The sequence below is a fragment of the Anastrepha obliqua genome, chromosome 3 (genome assembly GCF_027943255.1).
Source record: "Anastrepha obliqua isolate idAnaObli1 chromosome 3, idAnaObli1_1.0, whole genome shotgun sequence".
Taxonomy (NCBI): domain Eukaryota; kingdom Metazoa; phylum Arthropoda; class Insecta; order Diptera; family Tephritidae; genus Anastrepha; species Anastrepha obliqua.
The window spans coordinates 1,587,802-1,600,774 of NC_072894.1; the positions used below are offsets into that span (position 1 = coordinate 1,587,802).

General features: G+C 36.3%; 1 protein-coding gene across 14 annotated transcripts in view; it reads left to right on the plus strand.

Annotated features, from left to right (window-relative positions):
* Positions 1-12,973, plus strand: part of LOC129241991 (PAN2-PAN3 deadenylation complex subunit PAN3) — a 43,545-nt gene that overhangs the window by 7,979 nt on the left and 22,593 nt on the right. For 4 of the 14 annotated variants that reach the window (XM_054878535.1, XM_054878547.1, XM_054878539.1 and 1 more), the window contains exons 2-3: positions 2,865-3,264; positions 7,845-7,921. In XM_054878535.1, coding sequence (XP_054734510.1) covers positions 3,231-3,264; positions 7,845-7,921 — 111 coding nt within the window. In that variant the 5' untranslated portion in view covers positions 2,865-3,230. Of the gene's footprint in view, positions 1-2,826; positions 3,265-7,844; positions 7,922-12,078; positions 12,407-12,973 lie in introns of those variants that run through there. The other 10 variants (XM_054878541.1, XM_054878542.1, XM_054878543.1 and 7 more) reach the window with 5 other exon arrangements.

The window sequence follows — 12,973 nt, forward strand, 5'->3', positions numbered from 1 at the left end:
AGAACGATTTATAGTCATTGTCCGTCGGTATTTATAAATTCGATAAGTTACGGTAACGTGCACTCAACTCTCGTGGTAGCAGACGTTGAACATATGACTTCTCTTTGAATTCCCAATCTAAGCTTAAGACATATTTTATACGATACAAAAAATAAATCACCCAAACTGGTTTCAGTTAATCTAATTGGTTATGGCTCAAACTATTCAATACCAAAGATAAGTAATAACCTGGTCAGATGGTGGCGTTAATCGGGATTAACGACTTAAATCGGAATTATCTCAGGAATCTCGTGCAACAAATGCGGATTGATAAGTATTATAGACTTAATTCTCATCATTAAAAAGGATTAGGGGAATTTTCGATGGCAACTTTGCCGAAGACTGACAGTTAATGCCTATTGTGAATTAAAAGTAATGAAACTTTTAAAGAGAAGAACAAGAAAGATTGAATGCAATGCTAGTTGCCCTAGGACGTTTGAAATTACATTAATTGTTTTGATATTTCGGAGCAGTTTGAGAAATTGAAGAAATTTAAGATTTTTTTTTTTTCAATATAAATAATTATTTCTTAGTATCAGGGCAGCTAATACCCATATTTGTCGCCTGCGATCCATCTTTTACTGACAAAACTATCCAATAAATAAATTAGGTGTTAATTAATCCGCGTAACAACCGTCTGTCATATTACAATTTTAATCGGAATTAACAGCGCCAGAAATTCCAATTAACGCCGCCGTCTGTCTAGGCTATAATGTATCATATACAACTCTGGCGATTGTCGTCTTATTGATGATTCTGACCAAACAGACCCAAAGGGAAAAAAGACTCAGTAAAATTTTCTTTGAAAATTTTAGCAAAACCAGAAAATCGGAGAGAAATATGTTGTTAAGGTGCATAAGTAAAACTTTATGAAAAATAATTTGGTAGAACATTTTAACCCACTTAGTTTTCTCATGAAAGCATCGTTTTGGAATAAAACGGCATTTTAAAGATCGCTAGTGGGTTGAAATGTTCTAGAAAATTATTTGTCATAAAACTTCACTAGGGTTCCTCTCAGATAAAATCTTTGTACAAAGAATTTGTAATGCCACAGAAAATAAAAATATATAACAACTTCCATTTTTCTCACTTTTTGGGATGAGTATTTATTGCAGCAGTAGCGAAAGCTGTTCTGACTTGCACGCTTCCATTTTACTTTTTCAATAAAGTAAATTTTCAATAAAGCCATTATGTGCTAACCAAAGACTATTTACACTTAGGCTACTTGTTTACACAATTGGAGTTAGAGTTACAGTGATAAATAGGTACCCTCACGTTCATACGGAAAATGCTAATTTTTTAAGTTGATAACAGATATTTAATTGCATGTGGTTTTTATTTCATAGATTAATATAGCAAATATAAATAATAGTTCAAGGATGTTTTGGAACTTAACACGTTCACGCCGGCGCGTACCACCGGTGGCTCGCACAAGTCTGCTTCATGGGGCGGCGTGTACCACCAATGGTACTTTATTAAACGGTACCTATGAGATGAGATGCCATAAACGACTACCCTTATGAAAAAATTTCGTTTTATGACCTGCAATCACTTCCGATAGAGCGAAAAGACTTAAACATTGCCGTCTGTGGGCGAAGACTATGAATAACAGCGCCGGCGGGAACGTGTTAAACTGGTGAAAATAGAAACAAAACGGATATTGATACCATTAAAATTGATACGACCTAGAAATAGATACGATGCAAAAAGAACTTAGAGATTTTATTAAAAATGCTGTTTAAATTATCGAAATTTACTCAATAACCACTGTGTCCACCATGATTGTCAATGACTTTTTTATTCAATTTGTCATAGAATTGATAATTCTACTTGCTACTTGCTACTTACGTTACATTTAATATTCTTCACTGCCAGAGTTATGCGCAAAGTACCTATTTTAGTGGCCACGCGAAGTTACACTTTATGAAAATAACCGAATCTGTACAACCAATAAAACAACTTAATAGAACGGGTCCTTTAAATTCACAACGAAGCAGAGATGTGATTTGTAAAAAAGCGAAATTTCAATAATAGCGGCACAAGGTAATCGATAGATAAAGGGAGCGTACCTATTTTAATGACCATATGTGTATATGAACAATATACCTGTATTAAAGGATAAGGATTTTGTGGTTTTTTTATGTTATGCCTTTTTTTCTGTGGGCCAGCAGATTCTTTGTATAAAGATTTTGTATAGGTATGGGTTTAGGTGTTTTGACCCGGAATTGGAATCATTCCGCCCCCAGACAATGACCCTCAAATTGTTTCACAGTGTTAATCGATTGATCTTATATTTTTTTTAGTTATTGGACTTTGCGACCCTTCGTTTTGCTGCTTTAAATAATTTGTTGCTTTTGTTTTGCACACTTCCAATTGAAGTATACATATATTGTTTTTGTTGTTGCATTACTCCTATAATTTCGTGGATAATAAAGTAACAATGCCTAATTTATGTCTCAGATATTAGTGTAAATACTCTTAGGTATACAAGTTTGTTTAGTTGAGTTTTTTGCTTATAAAAACGGCTATTGAAATTGTGTGAGCTTTTGTTTTACACGACACTGTGTGTATACTATTTATTTGTAATATACGTAATGATATATGTACGTATGTATATACATTTAAAGCTATAACGCTTCGAAGATAATTACGCAATAAGTGCATACACACCTATGTAAATGTATGTGCTTAGAAAACATCAAAACTCTATTTAGTCAATTAATGTAATTTCCGTGAATCTGTACTGATTGATCAACTTCTTTGTACGACTTTGTTGGTACAATTAAGTGCGAACTGGAAAAGTGTGCAATTTATATCTTTTGTAGTTGGACACATACGTGCATATGTATATAAGTATATTAATGCATATGTGTGTGTATATTTTTGTACACAAAGTTTGTCAGAACACTCGCTTATCAACCGACCATAATAAAATATGATGCAGTTTTGCTCTAACGACGGTCAAAATACCGAAATCAAGTCATAAAGATAAAACAAAAAAAGTACAAATAAAAACAAAAACAGCAGCAAAACGCAAAACTAAATAAAAGCAACTACAATACCAACTAAAATAAAAAATATAAAAATCCTAAACGAATTCGGCCAGGATTACTGCATCAACGAAGACAAAAAGCGGCGAAAACTCCACGCTGCCGACAATCCCCTCACTCGTCAGAGTGTTGTGGTGAAAAATGTCAACGTTCTTAAATAACTTCTTCTCAGCAGGTAAGTGTGCTCAGCACTCTAGAAATGGAAATATCGTAAGATGAAGACCTAGGGATCAGTTTGCTAAGTGAGTTAAACTCTAATGAATTTTACCAGTCAGATTCCAAGCCACTGGTTCTAAACATATTTATGTTGAAAAGCATAGGTCTAACGGAATTCGCTTACCGTGCAAAGGTTTTCAATCTGTCCATTGTCACTTTTACTATCCCTGAAAAGTGTGAAGCAGGAAGAGTGGTCACACTACTGATATCTGAGGAACCCACCCTCCAAGGGGAGTCACACTGCCCGACATCTCTCCTTTCCTCAGTAAGGATGGCATTTAAAGCCCTTTTACTCCCGGCCTTCAAGAAACACCTGACCTCAGCTACACATCAACATAGCTTCCGTAAAGCGTGTCGCACTTAGTACCATAAACACGCGAGCTTAATCTACATAATGAGGCGTTGTTGTTTATAGTCCCAGTTAAGAATGTGTTACCGTAAGAATCACCCTAATAGGCCTTTGCTGAAGACTGAGCCACTTCGTAGGCATGTTAGAAGGCATATACATGACTTGGCTGACCACACCCGACAGCGTTCGGGAACAGCCGTAAAGCTTATAAAGCGACTATCACACATTGCATTTATTTAATTATTATTTCTTTTAACCATTATAAAATTAAAGTTAGGGTGTAACTGTTTGCAAATTGTCTTACCTTCCATTAGCAAATACGAATGTACGAATTGGGGAAAGAGTGGCTATTGGCAATATTGATGCTCCCCGCTCTCTCACATAAATTACTAAGCTCTTTAACTTCGTCTTCATACCATTTGCCTTATTATGGCCTTACGTTTACAGGGCGCTTTAGAAAGTTATTTCTCTTCCTCTTAATATTAACAAATGCATAAACATTAATACATGTAAAATATTGAGGTGATCGGTTAGTTGGCCCTAAATGTTTGCTACAAAATGTGTGTATCATTCATACTTTTAAGTCAGATCCAAAGTGCAGCCGAACGTAAGTGTGTCACTTGCTCAACATCGTGTAGGCGTCAACGAATGTGCCCAGTGATAGCACTCATTTGCTAGTAAATATTATACTTACATACATATGTGGACATACGTATGTATGCATGTCTCCAAAGAGTTGCTTCGTGTACATTATTTCTAAGAGATCTGGATTCGAACTCGGCATTTGATTTAGTTTTCTCTATTTCAAAACTAAATATTTTAGTTTGTTAGCATTTCTATCATTTAAATACTTATAAATTACATAGCTTTTTATTCCAAAATCATTCATTTAAAACTTCAAATGAATAGAGAAGTTACAATATTTTATTTGTGCGATTAGAGTGCTGATAAGTTTGAGTGGAGTCCCTACGATAATTTATGAGGTGCCTCTTATTACATTTATTTTACTGTAAGTGAATTTGTTTAGGTTTTCCAAAGTTTCTTTTTACGATTTTTTCGCGAAAAGCTTTACCGATTTTTAGGGATAGCCCTTCGATCTTCGAGAGCCCGTGACTATGCAGCCAGATATTTGCAACGAGCCGTGCTCAGATGCTTGTTAGGGCCCTTGAGACCTTAACGGAACGATAGGAACTTACAGGGTTCGACACTCGAAGTTTAACAAATTAAAAAGTCCATAAATTTAGTTTGGAAAATTACTTTTATTCAATTCAAAGTAAAAAATGTGTGAAAATAATACAAAATTAAGAGTCAATTTACTTTTCCTCGATATGACCACGTTATGAAGTTCGAAAGTGCAGTTTTTTTAGCCATTCTTGGTCCACTCGAGCTTTGTGAGACGGTGCCGAAACCTGATGAAAACTCCATGGTCTGCCACCTGCCACCGAAATGCCTGTCTACCCACGGCTTCAAAACAACCTCTAGAATACTTTCCCGATAATATTTCGAATTTACCTTGACGCCAGGCTCATTGAAAACGATTGGAGAGCGCCCATCTGCGATTACAGCGTCCCAAACTATTACCTGTGGCTGTGGCTGGGGTGCTGCCTCCCGATGGCCAATCGATGACTCAAATTCTCGTATGAACGGTCGGTCAAATAAACTCTGTTTTGGGAGTTTACGAATTGCTCAATTTGAAAAATTTTCTCGTCAGAAAACACAATGTTCGCAAATTGACCGCTTTCGGCCAAGCGAAACAACTCCTCCGCTCTCTCAAGCCCGACTTGTTGCTGCTTTGGTATGAGATCATGTTCCTTTTGGATCTTATAAGGCTTGACTTTGAGATCATTTTCCAGTATGTGGCGGATGCTAAGGTCAGATATTTTGAGTACTTTCGCGATTTGGTTGGCACTTCATCGAGGATTTCGCCCAAACCACTTCTTCACTTTTTGAACCATTTCGCGTGACGTTGCAGTCTTTTGATGATCACCTCCATGACGTTTCCCGGTGGTAGATTTATCATTGTAACGAGTAATGGTGCGATAAACAAAAACTTTATTAACTTTAAGGTGCTCCAGCTCACAAACAATCACTGGTTTTTCCAGCCAAATATAATGCAATCACACTATTACGTTTGAAACCCATTGCAAATCTTCTATTTTCGCGTTTACTCTGGTCTTGTAATCATTCGCTGATCATAAATGATGTTGTTGTAGAATCAAAGTTAAGACGAAGAATATATTAATTTTTTATTGACCTTTAAAAAATTATTCCGACAAATATTTCATATATTTTGTTGAAAAGAAATAGAGAAACCCCCTTTTATGGTATATTTATACAAACTTTCCAATGAACTCACAGTGCTTTTAAATTTTGCGGAACAAATTATGCTATATTTGTTTGTGTAGACGTAAATATGATAACAGAATCAGCAGCGATGAACGTCTTATAGGTTTTCTAATATACTGTCCAATTGCTTTGCTTTTAGACTGGTTTTATTTTCCTACAGTTTTATAATAACTTTGTACCATTGAATTGTGATTGCAGGCAGCAAAAACACAAACCAAGTTGCTTGGCGAACGACCACTTGGCATCGCAATCAAGTGCTTGAAAACTGCGACAACTTACTAAACCATGCAACTGATTGCAACATACATAAGTACGTGGGATGCTACTCACTTCTGTGTAATACACGTCGTACTGGACTGCCGCTGGTTGCAAATGTCGATCTGCATTTATACTTAGCCGCAGTGGTGGCAATGATAATTGTATAGCGAAGTGATATATCAGCGACACAGGCAATGATTGACCCAACCTTAGCCAAACCACTCTGCCAGTCTGATAGCTTCGTTATCAGTTGCTCTAAAAGAGTCAAATTCATCAGGTGGTATTCACATTGTGCGCGCGTAGTAACAAATCATGCCGACCGAAATTGAATTCCAGTTCTGTCATCCCTTTGCGGACGTCTTCGGGATAAATGAGCATTGACGTCACTGCTCGCGTGGTATTACCTTGCAACGCTTATCGTATTCTCATAAGGATTCGCTCATCGTTATACCTGAACTCTGTTGTAGAGTTTGTGTAGTTTGCTGAAAATAGTGGTCATTCCTCTAAATTGGCGGCGGACCTTTCTACGAACGAAAATGAATTTAATGGGGATGCATGTGGATGTTTAAGCTTCTACAACAACAACAATGACGTAGATGCGTTGGTGCCATTGGTTGAGTTCATTTCCATTTATTGACGTAGCTGCTGGACTAAGAAAACGAGAAGAAAAAAACGAAAAATCACTAGCATATTAAAATTGATCCTCTTGCACTTCAGAGGATCCGAATAGAAACTTGCAGTTAGAGGTCATTAGTCGAAGAATAAGAAGTAGACTTAAAAAAAATTAGTAGCTCAGCTGATTTTGTTTTTCTGTCGCCGTGTACATTCGGATGCCAGCACAAAAGGAAATGACTAAAAGTCTCAAATGATTGTCGGCTGTTCAACAGAGTTCATCCTTTTCCTTTTTATTTTCTTTTGGCGTTCTTTAATGAATGCGCCTTGCTAATTACGATAAAGATACAAACAAGCATTTTTGGTTTACTTTAGGTTAGGTAGAATTCGATAATTTTACACATGTTCACACACTTCTCCAACCAATCGTTGTTTGGTAACGAAGTGACCAAAGCTGATAGATTACATGGTTTGCTCTTTAACTATGGTGAAATAGAGAATTGTGAGGGGAACTTTAGCTGGCACGTCACTTGCGAGATTCGGCAGCCGAATTCTGCACAATATTTTCACAAGTATTCTCACACTCGTCCAATCAGTCGTTGCTCAAACAGCAACGAAGCCGCATGAAGAGGGTCTGGTTGTTTTTTCGTATATCACCAACACAATCTCAGTTTACTCGTAAACAAACCGCTGTCATAACCCCCGTTACAATAGCCAATTACCTGATTTGTTCGAAATCGCTGAGAGTCGTCGGCTAATGGTTTGATCTTGGTCACACCTCTAAAAATCTGTCCACCATAGTCTGAACAACTACTGACTGTATTCAACTAACCTCACTGGACACGACTCGGCCCCAGTGTTATATCCAGGACCTCCTCTCTGTTCGATGTTACAAAAATTGGCTCATTGCCACGGTTGCTTATAGCCATAAGTATATCAACATATTTTATATAATTCTCTGCATATCTTTTCAGATACAGCTGCAATGGATCCTATATTTTTCCCCCCTTCGAACGGTATTCCTTCAGAGAGTAAACTTGCAACATATATGGTGAGTTATGCTATTTATCTTTGTTTTTGTTTCGTTCTCTAAAATTTTAGTTAAAGCTTCAGCAAAGTTTTATTCCAAGTTTCAACGAAGTACTTCGTACATCGTCAATTGAGCTAAAAGTTCTATTAAATCTATTAAGTCTAAGTCTTTCTTACATAATGCACTCGCAATTCATTGTGAATTTAAAAGCGGTTCAATTCACAAGCAGATAATCGAACGATTAAATACAATTAAGAATCAGCATACTTATGTATGTGGGGAACCAAAACATGCAGCTATTTTCATAAGAATAGTTAAAAGTGCTATTTTTAACGATACTCGTACTATAACTTTCAAACAGCCTGAAAATGTTAAACATGATACTTCGAAGTATATACATTCTTACATATACTGTATGTGTAGACCCAAGCATTGCATGAACAAAATATTTCACTATTTAAAAAGTAAGCGAGTAGGTAATAATCGCTGGCAAGAAGCAAGGAAGATTCGTTTTTAGTATGATAATCCAACAATCGTTACTTCCGCCGCGACAGTTACTGCCGTGTTACGCGTTAGTAAGTGTTAAGTATTGGTGTGAAGCGATCGCGACTGGGCTGATACAAACACAGAGTTAAGTATATGAGGTGTGTTCAAAAAATAAGGGTGTTTCAAATTTGGCTGGCTACGTACATTCGACTTTCGATTATTTTTATTTTAATGTTGGTGCACTCGTCTCGAAGATATGTTCACGGTTTTAGTAATTAATATAGCATGTTTAGTTTGCTTGTGAGAGGCATAAATAAGACAAGAGTTTTGCGGGTTCGGCGACTTTCAGCTATCGACTCTTGGCTTTCCTGGACTCTTCCATTGGGACGATTGGGCTTTAGTTTCGATGTCATATACCCATGATTCGTCACCTGTTATGACTCTTTTAAGCAAATCTGGATCATCGTTGACATCATTCAACAATTCCTGAGCGATGCTCATGCGACGTGGTTTTTGGTCAAAATTCAGCAATTTTGGAATGAACTTCGCTGCCACACGCTTCATACCCAAAATTTCCGAAACGATTGGATGGCATGAGCCAACCGATATGCCGACATCATCAGCAACTTCTCTAATTGTGATTCGACGATTCTCCATAATAATTTTCTTCATATTCTCAACATTTTCATCGGCTGTTGATGCTGGGGCGTCCAGATCAAGCGTCGTCATTCACATGTCCTCGACGTTCGGTAAAAAGATTGTACGACTTGTAAACATTTTGTTGACTTAGAGTACTCTCACCGTATGCCACTGTCAACATTTCAAGTGTTTTTGAGCACTTCATTCGATTTTTACACAAAATTTGACGCAACTTCTTTGATACATTTTTTCGATAGTAGAAAATCGCCGAATACGCAAAACACTTGTCTTATTTATGCATCTCACAAACAAACTAAACATGCTACATTGCTAAAACCGTGAACATATCTTGGAGACGAGTGTACCATCATAAAAAAATATAATAATCGAATGCTTTTGTGCCCATTTAAATCACATAACGGTTGCATGTAATAACATAAAGGCATCGAGATTTATGTAGACAATTACACATACGGTTATTATAATAGGTGCCCAGCCCACCAGATATTCAATTGTATTATTTCATACATAGATTAAAATTATATAACAATTATAAATAATAATTCAAGGATGTTTTGGAACTTAAACTAGTGACAATAGAAACAAAAAGGAAATATTACTGTGGTCATTAAAATAGGTGCGATTTAGCAATAGATAAAAAATAAATAAATAAATAATTGGCGCGTACACTTCTGTTAGGTGTTTGGCCGAGCTCCTCCTCCTATTTGTGGTGTGCGTCTTAATGTTGTTCCACAAATGGAGGGACCTACAGTTTTAAGCCGAGTCCGAACGGCAGATATTTTTATGAGGAGCTTTTTCATGGCAGAAATACACTCGGAGGTTTGCCATTGCCTGCCGAGGGGCGACCGCTATTAGAAAAATGTTTTTCTTTTTCTTTTAATTTTGGTGTTTCACCGAGATTCGAACCTACGTTCTCTCTGTGAATTCCGAATGGTAGTCACGCACCATTTCATTCGGCTACGGCGGCCGCCACATTTTGGGTAATTATCTTGCATAAAAAGCCACTGAAGTGACGTATTGTCCTCAGGAAATAGTAGCATCACTTGTATGTCCTTGTAAATAAATTTGTCCATTTTATTGGTTATGAGGTGAATAGGTCCTACTCCATATCAAAGTAAGCATCCCCAAGTCATTAGATTGCCGCCACTGCGCTTGACTGTTTTTGTTTTTCAACATCATTTCCATATAAATGTATTTTTGTTTCATCGCTTCAAAGTATGTTATAACATTTTTCACACCCTCGGGTCCACACCATGACTTGTGCTCTTGAGCAAAACTTCCTGCAATGGCATTTGATGTCTTAAAAGGATCCCTCTTGGCAAGGATAATAATTAAATTATCAGTAGTGCAAGTCGTTTGCTTAAGGGCATTTACAACACCATTTTTGGACCGACCAAGTGACTCAGCTATAAATTTGTACGATTTTTTTCGAAAATTGACAACTAGCCTCTGCTCCTCAACTGCTCAATGATGCACACCACCCAACTTTCAAAGAAATTCATATGAATTATTTGTTAGTAAATGAACTACCTAATTCGCTACTTACCTTACATTTACTATTTTTCACTGCAAGAGTTATCCGCAAATTACCTATTTTACTGGCCACGCAAAATTACACTTTATGAAAATAACCGAATCTGTGCAACCAATAAAACAACTTAATATAACGGGTCCTTTAAATTCACAACGAAGCAGAGATGTATTTCATTTGTAAAAAATTCGAAATTTCAATAATAGTTTTAAATTTTTCCGAGTGGCTCAAGGAAATCGATAGGTAAAGGCAGCGTACCTATTTTAATGACCATATATGTACATATCAAATTGTTCAGAATGAGAAGAGGAGTCGATTTAGCCATGTCTGTCCGTCCGCCCGTGTGCACGATAACTCGATCACAAATAAATGTATGATATTTCAATGAAGCTTGCCAACTGCCATATAACGGTAATTAAAAAAAATCTGATATATTTTTTTACAAAGGAAGCAAATTTGGTACAATGATGGGCGGTGCCTCGCCCACAATTGGGTAAATCCGCGTATCTATCTCCATATCGATTTTATAAAACTCGTCAAAACTTGATACACGCATTGCACCCCAACTCATTAAGATCCCGCGTAATTGTTATTGAGATCGTCCACTTTTTATGTGCTAAAATTAAATTTCCTTCTGCTATAACTCTCATTGTCTATGAGTGTTGCTTGTTTATTTTGTTTTTGCAGAATTAATATAAAATGAAGACTACATAGAGGCACTTATGAGCGGAAGCTCAGCCAAGCCTTTAAAATGGGTAGAAAACGGGTTCGTTGAAAAAACAAAGAAAAAAACATAACTGAATTTAAATTTAACACAGCATAAAAATATTTTATTTAACTACCATAACTACTGCGTACATTTGCAATTTATTTTAGTAATGTGTTTTAAAATGGGCTCCTATATTATTTGTTTTTAATGTCATTAATAAATTAAAATAAAAATTGTGAAGAAATTGTATACTGAATGTGTGAGTGGATAATGTGTGCAAGTTATCGACGCATACCCATGTACAGATATGGGTAATACGCACAACTTAGTGTGTTTGAATTTCCTAGGGCATTGCTATGTGAAAGTTCAACAATGAATTAAAAAGTAAGACTCTCATTTTGGCTCTTGCAAACTCATCTTCCTACTAAACAATATTCATTTACCCCAAGAAACCGAAATGGAGAAATATGCGAGCCTTCTGAGCGATGAAAGTAAAATCGTTCTTTACACACAGCTTTAGAGGTCGACAACAAGGTTCATAGAATACAAGTTTAAGTCATCAGCTATGCCCTCCATCTTGATCCCTTAGTTGTAGTAACTATTGGAGTTGCCATATTCCAAAATATTCATTTAAAAACCCCCTGCCCCTGCAAAATCATCGTTGGCCGTCTTGCGTTGGCGTCTTTGCTTTTATTGCGTTTTTTAAGTTATTTAAAATGAATTAAAATCAAGTGCGCTATTTACCAAAATGATTACGAGAAAGGCATTTTTATATGTAAATTTCGTTTATAGGAACACATCTATGTTCATTATCCAAGCAACCGGAAAGTGAAATCAATGAATCATCTTATATAATGAGGAAGAGTCATTGGAGATCGATGACTTACAGAACCTGGAAGGCTGCATTTGTCACATATTAAAAAATCGATTGGCACTACTAAAGCTACCTACATTCACGTGAATCGGTCACGTCTCTGAGGAGGTTTAACTAAACCGAACGAAGATATGTTACTACATATAAGAGCTCTGGATACAATTTTTAAGGATATCAATCGAGAAGCACTTTCATTTTCTGAGAACTATTTAGAAAAACCTATTGAGACGACAAAGCACGTCAACTGTACGGAAAATATAAAGAGAATTCTTTTTTCGAATGTACTTTCTTATTAGAAAATTAAATACTGAACTTCGGGATTACAGCAGTGTTAAGAGGCACAAAATTAATCAAATAACGAAATAACTTCATTTTATAAAATTTTTGTTTGTTACTACTTTACTTTTATGTTGATCAAGGTTCAGCTAAATCTACTAATTTCCTTTGTATTGTTAATGTTCAAAAGCCATAACTAAATTTGTGTAACTAAAATCTTATTTCATGCATTATGCTTGTACATTTTTTTGGCCACCACGTTTTTATTGCTTTGCTTAAATTTTTTTACGTCCCGCAACCTCCAAATTTCTCAACCAATCAGAGTTAATTTCTATGTGTCGTCATTGGATGCAAATTAATTTAGGACAGCCCTTTGTCGTAGCCTTCTATTCTGTGAACCTTGGGTCGACAATATGTGAAAAGGCTTTCAAAATCTGTCACAACCGAAAGAGGCTGTGAAGACAGTTAAATATGGAGATAAGATATTGATGGTTTGGGCTTGCATTACTTATCATGGAGTTGAGCCGATTAGTGGAG